The sequence below is a fragment of the Diceros bicornis genome, chromosome 25 (assembly GCF_020826845.1).
Source record: "Diceros bicornis minor isolate mBicDic1 chromosome 25, mDicBic1.mat.cur, whole genome shotgun sequence".
Classification (NCBI taxonomy): Eukaryota; Metazoa; Chordata; class Mammalia; order Perissodactyla; family Rhinocerotidae; genus Diceros; species Diceros bicornis.
This window is the reverse complement of record NC_080764.1, coordinates 12,022,740-12,042,180: the sequence shown is the minus strand read 5'-3', so window position 1 is coordinate 12,042,180 and position 19,441 is coordinate 12,022,740. Positions and strand designations below refer to the sequence as shown.

At 56.1% G+C, this 19,441-nt stretch overlaps 1 protein-coding gene across 5 annotated transcripts in view; it reads left to right on the top strand.

Annotated features, from left to right (window-relative positions):
* TRIOBP (TRIO and F-actin binding protein) overlaps positions 1–19,441 on the top strand; it is a 55,507-nt gene that overhangs the window by 13,759 nt on the left and 22,307 nt on the right. For 2 of the 5 annotated variants that reach the window (XM_058568380.1, XM_058568381.1), the window contains exons 6-9: positions 577–3,379; positions 7,731–7,845; positions 8,548–9,666; positions 12,128–12,205. In XM_058568380.1, the coding sequence (XP_058424363.1) occupies positions 577–3,379; positions 7,731–7,845; positions 8,548–9,666; positions 12,128–12,205 (4,115 nt within the window). Of the gene's footprint in view, positions 1–576; positions 3,380–7,730; positions 7,846–8,547; positions 9,667–12,127; positions 12,206–14,345; positions 14,484–18,358; positions 18,566–19,441 lie in introns of those variants that run through there. The other 3 variants (XM_058568384.1, XM_058568382.1, XM_058568383.1) reach the window with 3 other exon arrangements.

Sequence of the window (19,441 nt, the reverse complement as noted above, 5' to 3'; positions counted from 1 at the left end):
CATTCACAAAAGGCTATCCCATCTCTGCACCCATCTCTTCCTCGTGGCAGCCCTGAGAGGAGCCTCTGGGTATGAGGACCGGGAGATTTCCAGAGCTATCACACACGGAAGAGGCTCATGAGAAGACATGGGGGAATTTCTCGGAATCCAATTGCGGGGAGAACTGGGAATGGAAAGTTGTGAGGCGGCTGCTGCCAGATCCACCTCTCCCTCTCTGGGGTCGCACGGGCTGTTGTCAAAACTGCTCTCTACGAGTTTGCTTGTTCTCTGACTTATCCATGAGCCCCCAGACTACGTGACCTTACGGCTCTGGAGCGCACCCCCATTGACTGAGTCAGCCTGGGTTTCATTTCAAATTCCCAACCTCAGTTTGAGAGAGGCGCCTGGATCCTCCTCCAGTCTGCCGTGATCGGGGGGTGGGGGTGGGGGGGTGGAGTCACTTGGTATGGACGGTGTGTCCTCTAAGAAGAGGGTTGGGGTCTTCCCTAATCATCTGTCCCAGGGGACGAGAAAGGTAGGGTGTGAGAGCTGCCTGGACCTCTCCCTTTACCTTGAACCTCTGTCTTCTCTCTCCAGACACTGGCGGTGGGAGCCGAAGCGCCGGACAGCACTGGGCGAAGCTCCGGGGAGAAAGCAGGTACTTCTCCGTGGAGCGGCACCAGTCAGCGCTAAACCAGGCCACCTCCGCGACACCACAGAGCGGACCTCGAAGTGCCACCTCCCAGGCTTCCTCTCTCCATTGCTCTGCCCAAAAGGACGTTGCCCAGGCTGCTTCCACACCACCCGATACCCCCCGAGCCTCCTCTCCCCCAAGAATCACCCAACGGGACAACCCCAGAACCTCGTCCACCCAACGGGACACCCCCAGGAGCTCTTCTACACAGCGGAACACCGCCAGAGCGTCCTCTCCCTCAAGAGTCACCCAGCGGGACAACCCTAGAACCTCGTCCACCCAACGAAACGATCCTCGAGTTTCCTCTCCCCCCAGAGCAACCGAACAAGACAACTCCAGAATCTCTTCTACCCAACAAGACAAACCTCAAACTTCTTTTCCTACGTGTACTCCCCAACAGGACAACCCCAGAGCCTCCTCTCCCAACCGAGCCACCCCATGGGAAAACTCCAGAACACCCTGTGCCCAGCGGGACAACCCCAGAGCTTCCTCTCCCAACCGAGCCACCCCATGGGAAAACTCCAGAACATCCTGTGCCCAACGGGACAACCCCAGAGCCTCCTCTCCCAACCGAGCCACCCAACGGGAAAACTCCAGAACATCCTGTGCCCAACGGGACAACCCCAGAGCCTCCTCTCCCAACCGAGCCACCCAACGGGAAAACTCCAGAACATCCTGTGCCCAACGGGACAACCCCAGAGCCTCCTCTGCCAACCGAGCCACCCAACGGGAAAACTCCAGAACATCCTGTGCCCAACGGGACAACCCCAGAGCCTCCTCTCCCAACCGAGCCACCCAACGGGAAAACTCCAGAACATCCTGTGCCCAACGGGACAACCCCAGAGCCTCCTCTGCCAACCGAGCCACCCAACGGGAAAACTCCAGAACATCCTGTGCCCAACGGGACAACCCCAGAGCCTCCTCTCCCAACCGAGCCACCCAACGGGAAAACTCCAGAACATCCTGTGCCCAACGGGACAACCCCAGAGCCTCCTCTCCCAACCGAGCCACCCAATGGGAAAACTCCAGAACATCCTGTGCCCAACGGAACAATCCCAGAGCCTCCTCTCCCAACCGAGCCACCCGGCGGGACAGCCCCAGAGCCTCCTCTCCCAACCAAGCCACCCAACAAGAAAAATCCAGAACATCTTGTGCCCAACAGGACAACCCCAGAGCCTCCTCTCCCAACCGAGCCACCCAGTGGGACAAGCCCAGAACTCCTTGTATTCAACAGAACACCTCTAGAACCTCTTCTACCCAACGGGCTAACCCTAAAACCTCTCGTACCCAATGGGATAACCTCAGAACCTCTTTTACCCAGCGGGACAACCTGCAATCCTCTTCCTTTCGGCGGGACGACCCTGGAAGCTCCTTCCCTCGGTGCTGCACCCCAAAGGACAATCCTGGACTGTCCCCTCCCCATCGCCCCGCTCAACGGCACAACCCCAGGAATTCTTCACCCCACCGGACTAACAAGGACATCCCCTGGGCCTCCTTTCCCCTCCGGCCAACCCCGAGTGATGGCCCCCGAACCTCTTCCCCATCTCGCTCCAAGCGAAGTGAGGCTCCCTGGGCATCCATTGCCCTCCGGCCAACCCAAGGTGACAGGCCTCAGACCTCATCTCCCCCCAGACCAGCCCAGCGGGACCCACCCCAGTCCTCCTCTGGTCCTACCCAGCACAACTTCCCATCCCAGGCCACTGCTCCCTCCCATGGCCCGGGCCACCGCAGTGCCTCCCGGACTTCCTCGCCTCTGCACCCCACTACCTGTGGGGCACCCCAGACCTCTTCTGAGCCCTCCCAGCCTCCATGTGCTGTGTGCATTGGGCACCGGGATGCCCCTCGAGCCTCTTCACCTCCTCGCTATTTGCAACATGACCCGTTCCCCTTCTTCCCAGAACCCCATGCATCTGAGAGTGAGTCGCCCCACTACGACCCACCCTGTGTGCCCCCAGCCGTGTGCATTGGACACCGGGATGCCCCCTGGGCTTCCTCACCCCCCCGCCACACCCAGTTCAACCCCTTCCCCTTCCTCCCAGACACTTCAGATGCTGAGATCCAGTCCCCCCAGCATGACCCTCCTCAGTTCCCCCCACCTGTGTGTATCGGGTACCGCGATGCACCCCGGGCCTCGTCCCCACCACGCCAGGCCCCAGAGCCCTCCCTCTTGTTCCAGGATCTGCCCAGGGCCAGCACCGAGAGCCTTGTCCCCTCCACTGACTCTCTGCATGAAGCCCCCAACATCCCCACCCCTGTGTGCATAGGGCACCGGGATGCCCCCTCCTTCTCGTCCCCACCACGCCAGGCCCCCGAGCCTTCCCTCTTCTTCCAGGACCCCCCTGGGACTAGTATGGAGAGCCTGGCCCCTTCCGCTGACTCTCTGCATGGCTCCCCAGTGCTGCCCCCACAAGTGTGCATCGGGCACCGAGATGCACCTCGAGCATCCTCCCCACCCCGCCACCCACCCAGCGACCTGGCACTCCTGACACCCTCACCTCGGCCAGGCAGCTCTGGGGGCTCCTGGGGCTCAGCGCCCCCTGGGGAGACCAGGCACAACTTGGAGAGGGAGGAGTACACCGTGCTGGCCGACCTGCCCCCGCCCAGGAGGCTGGCCCAGAGGGATCCAGGGCCCCAGTGCAGCAACGGGGGCCGCACCCGCAGCCCTGGCCGCGCAGAGGTGGAGCGCCTCTTCGGGCAAGAGCACAGGTGAGCCCAGGGCAGGGTCATCCAGGTGGGCTGGGAGGAGGATCTGCAGCAGGACGGGTGGATGGTTCACAGGCTTAGGTTGCCAGACAGAAAGGGTTTACACTCCTGCCCTGCCACTAACTGGCTGTGTGAGCTTGGGCAAGTTACTTCATCTCTCTGTTTCCGCATCTTAGGAGGGGTTTTTTTGACAATTAAGTGATGCTTGTGCGTAGCCTAGTGATTAAGAGCGAAGACTAGGGTCAGGCAGGCTGGGTTCAAATCCTGGGTCAAAGCCACTCTGCAACCTACGTGACCTGGTTAAGTGATTTAACCTATCTGAGCCTCAGTTTCCTCATCTGTAAAATGGGGAGAGCATTAGCACATTAATTTTCTTTGATGTAGAGTCACAGGTTTATTTTGTTTTTTCCTCCTTCCATGAGATACAAGACTAGAGTGCCCATGATTCTTTTCTGCCTTAACAAAGAAAACCCACAGGTCCCCACGCATTTCAGAAAACAGAGCTGTCACTTTAAAACATATGGCCAGAGCCACATATTTTAAATAAGAGAACTCACAGAATTGTAGACTTTTTACGGGATAAATGTGACTTTCCTGGGACGTGGTGACAATGTCTTGTGAGTCTCCTGGGTCAGCAGCACCGTCCATACCGGCGGTTTAGGACCCAGCAGAGCATCTGCCTTTCCACAGCCGCGGGAAGGGGAAACACTTCCTCCCCATCTGGCTGAGATTTCTTTCTCCAGCAGTTCCAGCCTTGGAGTTTTCAACGATCAGGGCTGGAATTCCATTAGAGTCAAGAAAACAGCAAAAAAAGTAGGTCTGGAAGACTCAAAACTTTCAGCACACAATTCAGTGGATTATAGTATATTTACTGGGACCAAGTTGTACAACTGTCACCGCAACTTGATTTTAGAACGTTTCCATCACCCTGAAGGAGCACGTAATATTTTGCATCTAGAATTCCTCTCTTTGTTGTCTCTTGGGCAACATTTTCTCTTAGATTTGAATCTGCATGAGAAACTTTATCTCTTATTCTTCAAATTTCCTTTTCCAGTAAGTTTGACCTATTTACCATCCAGGTGACAACTTTTGTGGTCTCCAGTGTTAGTGAAATTCTTTCTTTGGCCTTTTTTTTAAAAAAAAAAACACTTTAATTTTTTAGAGCAGTTTTACAGCAAAATTAAGTGGAAAGTACAGAGATTTCCCAGACACCCCCATTCCCCCACATGCCTGGACGCCCCCACTATCGACATCCCAGACCAGAGGGGTACATTTGTTAGAATCCGAGAACCTACACTGACACATCATTATCAGCCAGAGTCCACAGTTCACACTGGGGCTCACTCTTGGTGTTGTACATTCTGTGGGTTTGCACAAATGTATAATGATGTGTGTCCACCATTATAGTAACATACAGAATAGATTCACTGCCCTAAAAACCCCCTTTGTCTCTGGTCTTTTTATGATTACTATTTTTGGTCTGATGTTAATTTGCATATCTTTGACTTTATCTGTTAACTCAGCAGGGACACTAAGGTCTTTAAAACAAAGTTAAATTTTTTTTCTTTCTTTTTTTTCTTATGGGGATAACTTAGAGAGATAAAGAGTTTATAATAGAAGTCCAGAATATGTTTATACTTTCATTAATCATTTAATTGTTTTTACACAGTTACTTCTATTCATTTTCTTTTATTCTCTTTGAAGTAGATTACTTTTTTAAAGCTTTTTTGAGGTATAATTGATATACAAATAATTGCATATATTTAATGTTTACATTTGAGCGAAGGAGATTTTTTACCTTTTTTTTTTGGAAGATTGGCCCTGAGCTAACATCTGTTGCCAATCTTCCTCTTTTTTTTTTCCTTTTTTTCTCCCCAAAGCCCCAGTACATAGTTGTATATCCTAGTTGTAGGTCCCTCTAGTTCTTCTATGTGGGATGCCGCCTCAGCATGGCTTGATGAGCGGTGTGTAGATCTGTGCCCAGGATCCGAACCGGCGAACCCCCGGCTGCCGAAGCAGAATACGTGAACTTAAGTGCTATACCACCGGGACAGCCCCAATTATTTACCTTTTAACCAAGGTTTTATAACTCTACTGAGTAAAATCTTTCCTCTTGTATGGCACATTTTCCAAGTAGAAAACCATTCGTCCTCTGAAGATGAAATTTTAAAACCTATTTAAGTATTTGTAAGGGGCAGACGGAAATTTATGAGTGGGTGGCTGGAGAGCTGCACTTTTATTTTCTCCCACTTATTCAACATGTATCTATTGAGCATCTATTCTGTCCAAGCATTGTGCTAACTGAGCCTGGAAATTTTTTCTTAAAGGGCTATCACATTAAAGCATTAGGAATTTTGGCTTAATATCTTCATTTTCCCCCCTAGATGCCTTTGGAATCTCTTATCTTAGAATCATAGAAGCATTTCGTAGTCTCTTGAATTCACAACAGAGCCTTCATGGAATGTGCTAGACTTGATGGCTCTTGTCCTTTAATATTCTCTGGAGGTAGAAGAGCCCTTCCAAACTTCCAAAGGAAACCCGTTTCCTTTGTCACCCTCGGTGCAGCCACACCAACCCTCAGGAACAGGCGGCCCAGGGGATGCTGCTGCTTCAGCATCAGAAAGGCTGGGTCTCTGTTGGAGTCTCAGAATCTTCTTGAGCCCTTCGCTCCTATCTCTCAATTCCACATGGGAGGACACTTCTCAGAAGGAACGATCACTGAGCAAACTAGAGTTTCTATGGAAGATGCATTCCCCTCGAAAGAGAGTACACATTTGCCTCGCCTCCCTGCATGAGTATTTTCCTCCGTTATCCTCCCCACCTGGTCATGTTTGGGGCTTTTGCTTCATGGATGTTCCCACACCCGGTTCTGGGGAAAACTCACGCTAAGCCCTCAGATCTCACAGAGCAAGGAACTGCCCTCACTGCAAATTAGATTAAAAGTTGAACCTGATCAGGCAGCCCTAACTTTGGTTCCCTGTGAGTCAGCTGCTAAGAACTGCTGAAAACTGATCTGATTTATGGATCTGATTCTAATGACCCTGGCAAAAGCCGTGAGACAGCAACAACAAACCCCAAGCCCGTAATTGTTTTCCTCTCCAAAGCCCCTGTAGAGCTCCAGCACGGCTCCCACGCTGGAGGCAGACCGCGGAGCACGGGTTCCCGCTGAGACCCGAGCAGAGATGCGTCTCACTTCCCTTCTCGTGGCCCAGTCAGGGCTCGGCACCTGGTTGTCTTTTTCAGGCTTCTGGCTCCGTTCAGCCACGAGAGGCTCAGCTCCATTTGTCAATGCAGATGAAGTCAGACTCTCAAACCTTGTTGAAACAGATATCCAGTGGGGTGGTTGGATCTTTTGTTTTGACCTCTTACATACGGGAGCGGAGAGATGTGTGCCCAGATTCTGTTTGGCATGCGTACCTTTCCACCAAGATGTCATGTTGACTATTAATAACCGTGGCTACCAATTATCGGGCAGGACAGCTAACTGGAACGGGGGACTTTTTACAGCTCAGAGGTCCAAAGATGACCTATCTTTGGTGCATGTGGCAACAGCACCTGAAGTCTAGGTGTCTTAGAATGGCATTTGCAGAGACAGTTGATGTTGGCCTTTCTGGAGCTGTGGGGGAAGAGGGGACGTTTCTTCCTTCTGATCTTGCTGAGAGCTCTTTTACCAACAGCTAGGACGGCCCGGAGTTTTCAAGGCTAAATGCTGGAATCCCGTTAGTCAGTGTGGTGGGGAAAAAGGTGGGCTTGGGAAATCCAAAACGTGCCATACGGACAGGAGGAGGGCAGAAAGAACAGAATACGGGGGCACGTAACATTCTATGTCTCCCATCCCCACCTCTTGGGTTGCATGAAATGAAATGAGATCTTGGCCCCTGGAACACAGGAAGTGCTCAATGAATGTCTGCCTTTATGATCCTATGTGCACAGTGCCTGGTACACAGTAGGTGCTCAATAAATCTTAATTCCCACAAGGACCAGTCTAACCTCTGTCTGGGGGTGAGTGATGGGCTGCTTGTGGGTGGTGGTCAGACAGGAAGTACTGAGGGAGACAGGAGGCGGTCAAGGCCAAGGTGGAGCCCCCGCCTTTGCTCACCCCCTTTTCTCATTTCATCTTCGCTACAGCCCCATGAGGCAGGAAGGGTAGAGCAGTGTCCACCATCCCTGTTTTTCAGAAGGGGAAACTAAGGCCCTGAGAGGATTATCCTTCACGTAGGGCCCTTCAGTGAGCTTGTGGTGGGTCCCTGGATCTCCCACATCTCCTCCCTTTGGGGGTGTGAGTAGAGGACTGGGGTGCCGGGAATGGGGCAGTCTCAAGGGCCCTCAGAGGGGCGGCTGCATTTGCTCATAGGAAGTCCGAGGCACCAGGGGCCTTCCAGGCCCGGCACGAGGGGCGGTCGCAGCGGCCCGACCAAGGTCAGAGCCAACTTCTCCGAAGACAGTCCAGCCCTGCCCTCAGCAGGGAGGTGAGCACTGCCAGCCTGCCCTGGGCCCCTGCACACACCCAGCAGGGGTGGGCCACTGCTTCTCTCCTCCCCCAGGTGCCAGGCAGGGGTCCTGGGAAGGGAGGTCCTTTATGAAGGGGTCAGAGTCCCCATCATGGGTGTCCAGTGTCCCCCTCTCCCAAAAAGCCAGCAGCTCTTGGCAAATTGAGAAGGACCCCAATTAGTCCCTTGAAGACGCCCCTTCCGTGCTGGCCCCTTCCGTCATTAGGTTCCTGCTATCTTGAGAGGTTTCCAGGGAAAGCCTCAGGTGTCTCAATCCAGCTCTAAGGGCGATCTCTTCCAGGGTGGGGATTTGTATTTTTAAAGCAAGTTTTAGAGGGCAAGGCCGACCCGGTGGAATGGAGTGTTGGTGTGGAAATTCCGGCACCTGATAGCCTAGGTTGGAATCAATATCTTGGGGGGAGGGGAAGCCAGAAAGTGAGCAGCTCTTTGCAGATCTCTTTCTGGAACTGAGGAAAGTGGGTGAGAGGGAAGAGCTGACTCCCCCGGGGGGGGACTCCAGAGACCCCAGGTACTTTCTGACCTGCTTTAATCCAGGCTGCTGGGAGGACACAGCTTGCCTCTCCCTGGGGCCTAGCTAAGACCCCAGTTTCCCATTTTCCCAGACAGAGGCAACCCAGTTGGGGTCCTGGAGCCTCATCTATCCCCTCACCTCATCCTCAGGTAACCAAGCCCCTTGCGAACCAGGCAGAACCAGCCCGGCGGAGCCGAGCAGAGCTCCCTCATCCCAGGAGCCCCAAGAGGCGGCCTGAGGGGGACCGGCGGCTCCAGGGGTCCTCGCTGCCCCCAAGGACATCAGCCAGGACCCCTGAGAGGGAGCGGCACACAGAGAGACCTCTGGAGAGTGGCTGGGCAGGCCAAAGACAGCCTCTGGTGGGGTGGCAGAGTCAGGAGGGGCTGCCAGGACCCCGGGGCCCTCACAGACACCTGGAGACAGGCTGGAGCAGCCAGGAGGACCTAGGCCTGGGGGGTTGGCAAGGACCTGGGGATCCCAGCTGGGGAGCTGCCAGAGCCCCTGAGGGAACAAGGAGGGGCCCTCCCAGGGAGTCTGAGGAGAGCTGGGGGCAGCTGGGTGGCCCCACCTGCCACAGGCGGCAATCAGAGGCCTGGGAGGAGCCCCCCGACAAGCCAGCTCAGAGGGGCTGGGGCATTCTGCAGGAGCTGTCCAGTGCCCACCAGCCTTTGAGCCCCCCAGAGAACTCCAGGGTGGGCCAAGCAGAGTTCTCAAAATCCCAGCGGCCTGAGACACCCACCGCCACGGGCTGGGGGGCCGAGGGAGCATGCCCACACCTGCACGGCCCTGAGAGGCCGCCTGCGCTTGACTGGAGGGACCTGGCGGGCCTTCTCAGGGCGCCCAGAGAGGAGGCCTGGGCCCATACGGAGGAGCCCACGCTCACTTCCCATCTGCCAAAGCTGGATTGGGAAGGCCTCCTGGAGCTCCTGCAGGCCCAGCTGTCCCGAAAGGACCCAGCTGGACACTGGGGTGGCCTGGTCACAGCTTTGGGGCCAGAGCTGGGTTCCCCGGGCACAAAGGGTGCCCTGGAGCGAGAGCAACACAGCCAACCTGAAGGCTGGGCCGAGGCCACCCTAGTCAATGGACACAGCCCTGGGCGGTGGCCTCAGAGTCTGCCCCAGCCGCCTGGCCCTGCCTGCACCTCCACCCAGTGGCCAAAGACCAAAGTGACGAGTGGACCAGAGACCTCGACTACAGCTGGTCTGGAGGAGACGGGCCAGCCGGCGAGCAGGAGCCCTGCAGAGGGCCCCAGCTTGCCGCCGTGGGAGGTAAGTCAGTCTCCCCTGTGACGGGCAGCCTGAAAGTCAGCCCCTCCCCAGACAAGTGTCCTTAGAGAGGTCTCCCTTCAGCTCCTGCACACCCTCCAAGGCTCAGCCCTAATCCTCTCTCCTGACCAAAACCTTTTCCAACCACCAAACCAGACAGCAGTGACCATGACCGACACTTTTTTGAGCATTTACTATGTGCTAAGCCCTGGTGTGAATGTTGCATGGCTATTTTCCTCATTTAATCTCCATAGCAACCGGATGGGAAAGGCACTGTTTATCTACAGATAAGGAAACTGAGATAGACAGCCACTTGCCCAAGATCACACAGCTAGTAAGGGCTGGGGTGGGGGTGGAACCCCAGTCGGTTCAGTGCAGATCACCCTGAGGTCCCCCAGCAAGACACTCTGCCCAGGGCCATCTCCACCCCTACCACACCCCTGGCCCGTGTTGCCTCTGGTGGCTCCTACCTGACCCTGCCTGGGACTGCAGCCCATGTGTTCACGTCCCCTCCCGTTGCGGTATTCCTCAAAGCCCAAGACATCCCCACTTACCCCTCTCTGGCTGCTCCAGCTCCTCTCAGGACAGAGAATAGGCTGCCTCAATGCTCATTGGGTTCAGTCAGCTGCCAGGACAGGCTGCTTACGTGAGAGCCTGTGTGCAAAGTGGGCCCAGTGCCTACCCAGTAGGTGCTCCCCAGGTCCCTTCCCTGCCTCACTGGTCCAGCGGCAGGGTCACAGTCAGTGGTACTCTGGGGCTGCCTGGAGGCCACAGACCTGCAACCCAGCCTCTGCTCCCCAGGAACACAGCACGTGGTTTCGGACACCTAGCCTCTCTCGGCCCTGGTCTTCCTTGTAAAATGGGACCGACTTCCCTGACAGGCACCCTGACAGGCTCCCGCTCATTCATCCAAACCCTCCTCATCGCCGTGTGTGCAGTCCAACGCTGCCTCCCGTGTGGATGGCGGGGGAGGGCTCACAGCCTGCGGGGCCCGGGCTTAGTGCTGCACACGCTTTGCCATACGTGCTTCGGCTGGACATGAGGCAGCTGCCACTGTCTCCATTTTATAGATGAGGAAACTGAGGCTCAGGCTTGTTAGGAACTTCCCGTGGGTCACACATGTATAGGTCATGAGAAATGAGATCCAAGTGTCAAGTCCAAAGCCTGAGCTTTAACCACCATGTTGTGATGCCTCTGAGCCCACAGCAGGACTGAGGAGGCACCTCCCCTCTATTTCCCTGTGTCTTTTACTAATTTCCTCTAGTCAACTCAGTGCATAGACACCAGACATGCGGGGATGAGCCAGCTTGGTCCTGCCCTCAAGTTGCTGTCAGGCTTGTTGGGGAGGCAGGTGGACCACAGGCTGCTCAGGGAGGGCCAGAGGCTGTGCCCCAGTGGACACTGGGGTGTGTAGGCTGGCCTGGTCAAATGGGAGGAGGAAGGGCAGAGAGATTCTCCAGCCAGAGTTAGTCCACGGTGAGGCTCAGGGGTCCCCGGGAGGTTAGGAGATGGTGACTGGGGAGGGGCTGGGGCATCAGGTGGTGAGGGACATTTCAAAGATGACACAACAGAGGCAGTCACAGGTTCCGCTGGGGCTCCAGCTGCTCACCCTCTATGAAAATCCTTGGCGTGGCATTCAGGGCCTCCTGGCCTTCCTTGCATCCCAGATTTGCCCTCTAGTTGTGCTGAGCTGCCTGGAGAGGTCCATGCGCACATCTCCCTACCTCTGTGCATGCTGTTCCCACTGCCTAGGATACTCTTCCCTTCCCTATTCACTCACCAAATGCCTGTTCATTGATCAGTGACTACATGGATGCTCAAGTGCATGCAAGCAACAGGTGGAGGATGGGTGGGTCAATGGGTAGATGATGGATGAATGATGGATGACGGATGTGTGAATGAGTGGTGGACAGATGATATATGTTGGACAAATGAAAAATAGATGGTGGGTGGATGACAGATGGGCGGATGGATGATACATGGGTGATGAATGGATGACAGACAGATGATGGGTGTTAGATAGATGGATATTGCTTAGATGATGGGTGGGATGATGGATGGATGGATGAATGTTGGGTGGAACATGGATGGATGGATGGATGTTGCATGGATGGGTAAATGTTGTGGAATATGGATAGATAATGAATGTTGGAAGGATGGATAGATGGAGGATAGATGAATAGATGTTGGACGGATTGAGGAAGGATACATGGATGTAGGATGGATGGATAGATGACGAATAAAAGAGGATGGATATATAAATGGGATAATGGATGTTGGATATATGAGTGAGTGGATAATGTAAGATGGATGTTGGATGGTTAGATGGATACATAGATCTATTGATGTTGGACGCTAGATGGATGTTGGATGGATGGGTGATGAATGGATGGATAAGAAGGTGGATAGGTGGATGAACCCTGGGGAATAGCCTGGGCTAAGCTGTGTTCTTTCTTATCTCTAGTTCCAATCAGAGGAGCCTGAAGAGTCAGAACCAAGCAGAGGGCAAGACTCACTGACTGACAAGAAGCAGGCAGACTCGGTAGCTGGGTCATGGGTTTGGGGATTTAGGGAGGGGAAGGAGAGGGAAATCAGGTTGGAGGTGGGCTGAGGTCCAGATGAGCTTTGGGGTCATCCAGACCAAAGTTGGCTCTGCCATGGGGTCATCTGTGTGTGTGGTGGGGCCTTGAGAAGAGGGGCTCTGGAGGAGCTGGGCAGCAGAACCACCTTCTGGCTTGGGGACCAGGGTGGGTGGACGATCCCGGGGTCTAAAGCCCAAGGCTCTGCTTCTGACTTGCTAGGACTCCCTGAAAAGGTCACTGCCCTTCCCTGGGCAAATGGCAGAGTTTGGCCCCAATGGTCTTCAAAAGCAAGGTCCTTCTGGGTCTGGAGGACTGGTCAGGCCTGGAGAAAGGGTAGGGCTTCCAGGAGCTGGTTGAAGATGGATGAGGAGGTGCTGCAGTCAGCGGGGCCTGGAGGGTCTCCAGGGTCATGGAGTGGGAGAGATGTGTGCAGGGGGTGGGACTCACTGAGGCTGCTCTGAGGCCTGGCTGCAGCTGGAGCGCACTGCTCTGCCCCACCCCTCCCCACGACCTGCCAAACAGACTGTTCTCATCACCCTCAGCCTCCAGAGAGGTGAGGTCAGAGCTGAGGGCCTCGGGCAGCGGGAGGCGGGGAGAAGGAGACCCGCTATTGGGGCTGTGTTTTCCTCGTCCTGCTGTTGTCCTGCTGTTCCCTGTCCTAACCTAACCCTGAGAAGCCAGGTGTGATTGGGTTGGGGGCGACATCTGTCTGGCAGCCTGGAGCCCTCGAGTCTGGCCCTGCTGCTAGTCAGAGCTGGGGGCATTCTGTCCAGCCCTTCACTGTGCAGATGCAGGAACAAGGGGCAAGGGAGTCATCAGGTCACTCAGCCAGGTGGCTGGACTCAAACTAGAACCTAGGGCTCGGGACCCCCCACCCAGCACTCTCTCTGTTCCCCCGCCCTGCTGCTTCCTGGCTCTGCACCATTCCCCGCCCGGCCTCGCACAGCGGCAACAGTAGCAGCACCAGCATTCCAACTGCTTGGGGGCCGGTCTTCCCATCGGGAAACAGGAGGAGACAGGAGACTGATCACTTGAGGCACTTCCAGCTCTCATGGGGGCTCCAGCAACTCTGCTCTTCCTCTTTCTGGGTTCTTTCTTCACACTTCCTGGAGCCGGAGTTTCGTGAACAAAGAGGAAATAGCAATACAGTGGTCCCCCTCTAGTCCCCACAAAATAGACCGTCCCAACCACATGGAAAAGCTCTCGATCCACCCCCAGGCAGCCTGGACTGGACAGAATTGATAACTGCCTCATTCATTCGTTTATTCACTCACATACCCTTAGTGAGCGCCTTCTGCATGCCTGGCTGTGGGCCAGAGCTGAACTGGAGCGGCAGTGGTCAGGGCGGTGATGGGGGATGTGGTGGCAGGGTGGGGTCCTTCCCCCAAAGTCCCCCTGGACCTGTGCTTTGATGCTTCACGTTCCGCCTCTGGATTCTGGAGAGTTGGGCACTGGACTCTGTCCTGCCTCAGCCAGTGACCTGCTGTGTGACTTTGGGCAAATTCCTCTGCTTCGTTGGGGCCTCAGTTTCCCCAACAAGGATGACTCCAAAGGGGGCGCTTTTGGGGGTCTGCTGGGGGTGGCTGTAGAAGTCTGTGACTCATTCCTTTCACAAAGGTGAGGAGAGTAGGCAGAAGGGAGACTTGGGTTTGGGGGGCCCTTGTGCGACCTCTTGGCTCCAGATGGTTGTTGCCATGGGGAAGAGGGGCCCAGAGTTTCCCCAACTTTAGATATTTCAAGAGAAACTAGAAATATGTAATTCTATGTTAAACCTCCTGATTATTTAACATTGGAACCCAACACAAAATAATCTGAAAACCCTACGCGGGCTGAGCACACGTCTGTGGTCCGCACTCCCCTCCCGCTGGCCACCTGTGGTTTGCACGTCCCCAAGGGCGCAGCCACAGGATCCCTGTCAACCAAACACCGCGTAGTGTGAACGAGTTAACAAGCTCTTTTCTCAGCAGCTCTGGAGAGGAGGGAGATGGGAACCCTGGGCCTTTGAGGGGGGCATGGCACAACAGGCAGGGGAGGCCGAGTCAGGGGCTCCCCCATCCCACCAGAGGGGCCTGGGGGCCAACACTGGACCCTGTTTGACAGGCAGACAAGAGGCCAGCGGAGGGCAAGGCGGGGAGCCCACTCAAGGGCCGACTGGTGACCTCATGGAGGATGCCCGGGGACCGTCCCACGCTGTTCAATCCGTTCCTGCTGTCTCTGGGGGTCCTCAGGTGGCAAAGGGTAGGCTGGCTGCAGTGGGGTGGGAGGGGTGAGGGTGGGTGGGGAGGCGAGGGAGGAGGTTAGTCAAGGAAGAGAGAGTGGGGGCTGAGGGGGAGGGACTTGGGGACCCCACAAGAGAAAGGAGAGCTGGAAGCAGAGTCCTAAGGGCCTGTGGTCTCTGTGAGTGAGCAGATCTCCCACCTCCAGGGCAGGGCTGGGCTGTCGTCAGCTTTCAGGGTGAGGGGTGACTGAATAATCTACACAGCTGAAAGCTCCCAGTCAGCAACCGGGCCAAGGGGAGGCAGGCTGGGGGGACGGAGGAGAGGAAGAGAAGGCCTGCAGGGGCTCTAGGATTGCAAAGGGTGTCTCAGACCTGGGCCTCAGCCAGTTTCACAAACATCTGGCATTACGTAACCCAGCCCCTGCCCAGAGAGGGCTGGAAACACTCAGGCCTCTGGTTCGGGGTTTCCTCAGGGGCAGTGAGGGGAGGCAGCTGTGACTTGCTCCCTCCTGCCCCCTACACAGTGGGAGGAAAGGGGCCTGACCATCTCCAGGGGCCACAGGCCGCCTCGTGGGGGTCTCTGCTCTCAGTGACAGGCTGACTCTAGTACTCTCGTTGCCTCTGGGTCCAGCACTAGGCCGGACATGTTAGAGACTGTATACCCATTTTATAGATGAAGGGACTGAGGCTCGGGGAGGTGAGTTGACTTGCCCGAGGCTGCACAGCCAGGGTTTAGAGCAGCCAGCTTCTTGCTGATTTTCTTCATTCCCACATAAGAGAACGGCGGCAGCCAAACTCATGGAGCTTCAGCTGCCACATCTGTCTAATGGGGAAAATCTATGGGACACTCAGGGCTCCAGGGAGGGCTCAGAGAGATCCAGATGCACAGAGGCATAATGGTCGGGGGGCTTTCCCAACCACTTCAGAATTTCCTCTCTGCTGCTCTCTGGGGGTTAAGACACAAGGTGGTCAGGCAAACACGGTTAGCTGGGCAGGTGGTACCTACAAGCCGTGGGCTGGAATTAGCTTATCAGACTACACTAAAGGTCACCCACACGCAGCAGGTCTGGCAGGAGGGGCCAGGTAAGTCCCTGGTGGAGAGCGGAGGAGAGAAATGGGGACAGACGAGAACCCTGAGATGATGATGGTGATAATAACCGGCATGTATTGTGCACCAACGGCGTGCTCAGTTCTGTGTTCATTGCACGGCATGCCTGATTGCATTTAACCCTTACCACCAGGCATACCAGGTGCGGTTCAGATTGTCCATTTTACAGATGAGGAAATGAAGCTCAGAGAGGAGAAATCACTTGTTCTAGGTCACACAAAGGGCAGAGCTAAGATTTGAACCCTGCTGTGGCTGGCCTCAGAGCTCCCCATCCCTGTGCATCCTCGTCTCCCTGAGCCCCCCCTGCAGCCCTGAGCGTCTCCACGGATTTTCCCATTAGACAGATGTGGCAACTGAGGCTCAGCGAGTTTTGCAGCTATGCTCTCATCTGGAAATGAGGAAAATCAGGAGCTGAGGGTTGGAACTGCCGGTGTAGCCTTGCTGACAATTACCTAGAGCAGCTTCAAACATCTCTCAGGATGGATGGTGAACTTAGCCCAAGGTCAAGGGCCAAGAAGCCTGGGCTTGAGTTCTGTCTCTGCCCCTAAACTGTGTGGCTTTGGGCCATTGTCTTCTTTCTCTGAGCCTCACACTGTTATTCTCAAGAGAGTAATGGTTGGAGAGGATAACCTCCAAATTTGGTGGCTCTGGTTATTAACTCACTCCTGGGTCCTGAGGCTGTGTCATTTCTGTCCTACCAGGGCAAGTTGTGGTAAGGCAGTCATTCCTCCATTTGTGCGTTCTTCATTTGACCACTGTTCCTAAGGACCTACCATGGGCTGAGGCCCTGGGCTGGCCTCTGAGACAGAGCCAAAGGACACTCGTCCCTGCCCACAAGGAGCTCACAGTTTGGTGAGGATAATGCCGTGTAACTGGGTAGAACACACTGTGGTCCTCACTTCAGTGGGGGAATGTACAGATGCGGGGAGCACTGGGCAGGGAACGCTGGACAAGGAGATTCCAAGTCTGTGCTAGGGGCACTTTGGCTTCCTTTGGACTGAGACTTGAAGGATGAGGAGGAATTTTCCAGGCAAACAAACATTTGGAGGGAGGGAATGAGAGAGGGGGAGGGAGAGAGAGAGTGTATGTGTTGGGGCACAGAGGACAGGAAGGGAAATGTTCCAGGCACGGCAGAGAACAACATGTGCAGTCCCATCCGAGGTACAAAGGACCTGGCTTATTCTGGGAATTCCCAGTTGTCCGGCGTTGTGTATCCCTAGCATGTAAAATGTGTGTATATAATGACAGAGAACAGAAGGCAGGGGCCAGATGATGCTGGGCGCTGACTGCCTGGAACAAGAATGTAGAGCCGGTCTATTAGCATTGGGGAAGCAGTGCAGAATTATGAGCAGGGGAGTGGTCTGACCACTGAGTTGAGGGTACTAGAAACGTCGTCCCAGAGGCCAGGAAACCAGCAAAGAGGCTGGTGCCATCAGGTGCCCAGGCCACTGGGCCAGGGCACTGGTGGTAGGTGAGGTCCTCTGTGTGTTCACTCGCTCTCCCAGGGACTGATGCCTGAGTGAGGTGCAGGGTAGGGTGGGAAAACTCAGCACGGGGATGCCAGAAGGCCAGTTTCTAGAGGAAGGTGGGCTTACCCCTGGCCTCATTCCTCAGGGTGGAGGAGAGGCTCCCAGTGGAAATGCTGGGAAAGAACTTCAGCTCCCTAGGCCTCCATTTCTGGATCTGTGAAATGGGGATAGTAATTATAATTATGACAGCAATAATTTTTGAATCCCAAACTGAGATGGCAGAATAATTGAAATGGCAATTATTCTAAGCTCCCTTGGCCCCCTATCTGAGGATAGCTAACTAGGGATAAAGGGGTTGTTCTGGGTGCTTTACTTAATTTAACACTTAATCCTACAGCAACCCTATGAGATAATAGCATTATCCCATTTTACAGAGGGTGAAGTTGAGGCACAGAGAGGTTAAGTACCTTGCTTAAGGTAACACAGGGTTTGAATCACAATGCCACACAAGCTACCACATGCATTTAGCAACAAATTCCACCAATTTGGAACTCAGATGAGCTCCTGCAGGCAAAAAGCCTCTTAGAAACTGCCAAGTGCTCTGGAAACGTGAGAAACGAGTGTATGCTCACACCCAAGAACCCAAAACGAGATTCTTAAACCCAGAAAGACCTGCTTGTGAGAAGGGGGCATTTGGGCAAGGCCTTGCCATTCCAGAACTTACTCTGTGCTTAGATTTCGTGCTAGGATTCCCCTCTCTTCTTACTGTGTGGCCTTGGACAAGCTGGCTCACCTCTCTGAGCCTGTTTTCTCATTAGTAAAAAGGGGACAAGGACGCCTCCCTGTCAGGTTTTGGTGGGCACGAGAGTTGATTACACAGGTGACGAGCGGGGGTCGGTGAGTGGGGCCCGCTGAGATGTTAGTACTGGGTGCTTTGCCCGCCTCTCCATCGAACCGAGGCGCCGAGCCCTAGTGGACCCACCGCTCCGTCCGGCGGCTCGCGGCTGGGGCTGGGGAGCCGTAGCCGGGACGACGCGGGGCCACACCCGGCTGCCTCCAGCCCGCACTCCGCGCCGTGGCCCGACGGAGTCACCGGCACGCTGGGCTCTTCCTTCCTCCCAGCGCGCCCGGGGCTGAACCCGGCCCGCCTTCCCTTCCCTCCGCCCCCATCCGCCCACCCCGCCCGGCCGCGCGCGCCCGTCCCGTCGCGGCAGGCCCCGCCCCCGGGCCCGTCCCGCGCTCCCATTGGCCCGCCCGCGGCCCCCGCCGCTGCTTGTCCCGGCGTCCCCGCCGCCCATTGGCCCGCCCGGATCCTCCCAGGAAGTTTGAAAAAAAAAAAAGTTTTATGGGCGGATGGAAGGGGCCGGGGCAGCGCCGGGGAAGGGAAGGGCCGGAGGAGCGGCGGCGGGCGGCCGAGAGGGGCGGCGGCGGCGGCGGCGGGGTTCCCGCGCCGCTGAGCCCGGCCCGAGAGCCCTGTCCCCCTTCCTGCCTCCTGCTCCCGCCGCCCCGGGGCGCCGCCATGACGGTGAGTGCCCCCCGGGCAGCCTCCGTGCGCCCCAGGCCGGGGTGAGAGCGGCGGCCCGAGCCCCAGCCCAGCCGCCCGCCTCCCGGACAGCCCCCTCCTCACTTCCCGAGGCCAGAGGAGGGCTCGGCCGGAAGACGGGGCGGCCCCAGCGCACGGGCCGGCCGTCCTGCCTCACCTTCCTCCAGCCTCCTCCTCACCTTTCCCGGCCTGAAGCCCGGGCGACCCCGAGGAGATGGGAACGCCCCGTCCCGGGCACCCCCTGTCCTCACTTTTGCGGGACCGTCACGAACGGTTTCGGGGTGGTCTTTTCCCGCCTCCCCTCAGCCCCCTTGGTGAAGACCTGATCTGATCCCCCCAAGCTGCCAGACCCCTAGGGGCTCCTGGGGCTCCTAGCTGTGGGAGGAGCCGAGGTGGGCCCCGCCTGGGTCTGGGGGTTCGCCCTGGGCTGGAGAGAGGCGCTCCCTGGCTCGGATGGGTCTCTGCCCCGGGCCTGGGAGGGCTGCCCTCCTGTGTGGGCGCTGGCCGGCGGTTGGGTGGATGAGAAGGGGCCGCCCCATCCCGCCCTGTCTGGGAGCCCATCCTGGGATTTCTCAAGCGGCAGGATACCGGTTCTCTCGAACTGGCCCCTTCGCAGGGGCGCTGGGGCCTTGGGTGGGGCAATCCCCGAGTGGGGGTGGGGGACACGATGGCAGTGGTTTGTCTTTCTCTTGGGGATGAGCCCTACCCAGGCTCTATCAATACCTGTGCCTCAATTATCGTATTGCACCGCACTGCCGTGGTCACCATTATCCCCATTTCACAGTCAGGTAAACTGAGGCTTGCAGGGAATTGGTGAGTTGCCCGAGGTTGAGGTTACCCTGAGAGTAAGGGAAGGAG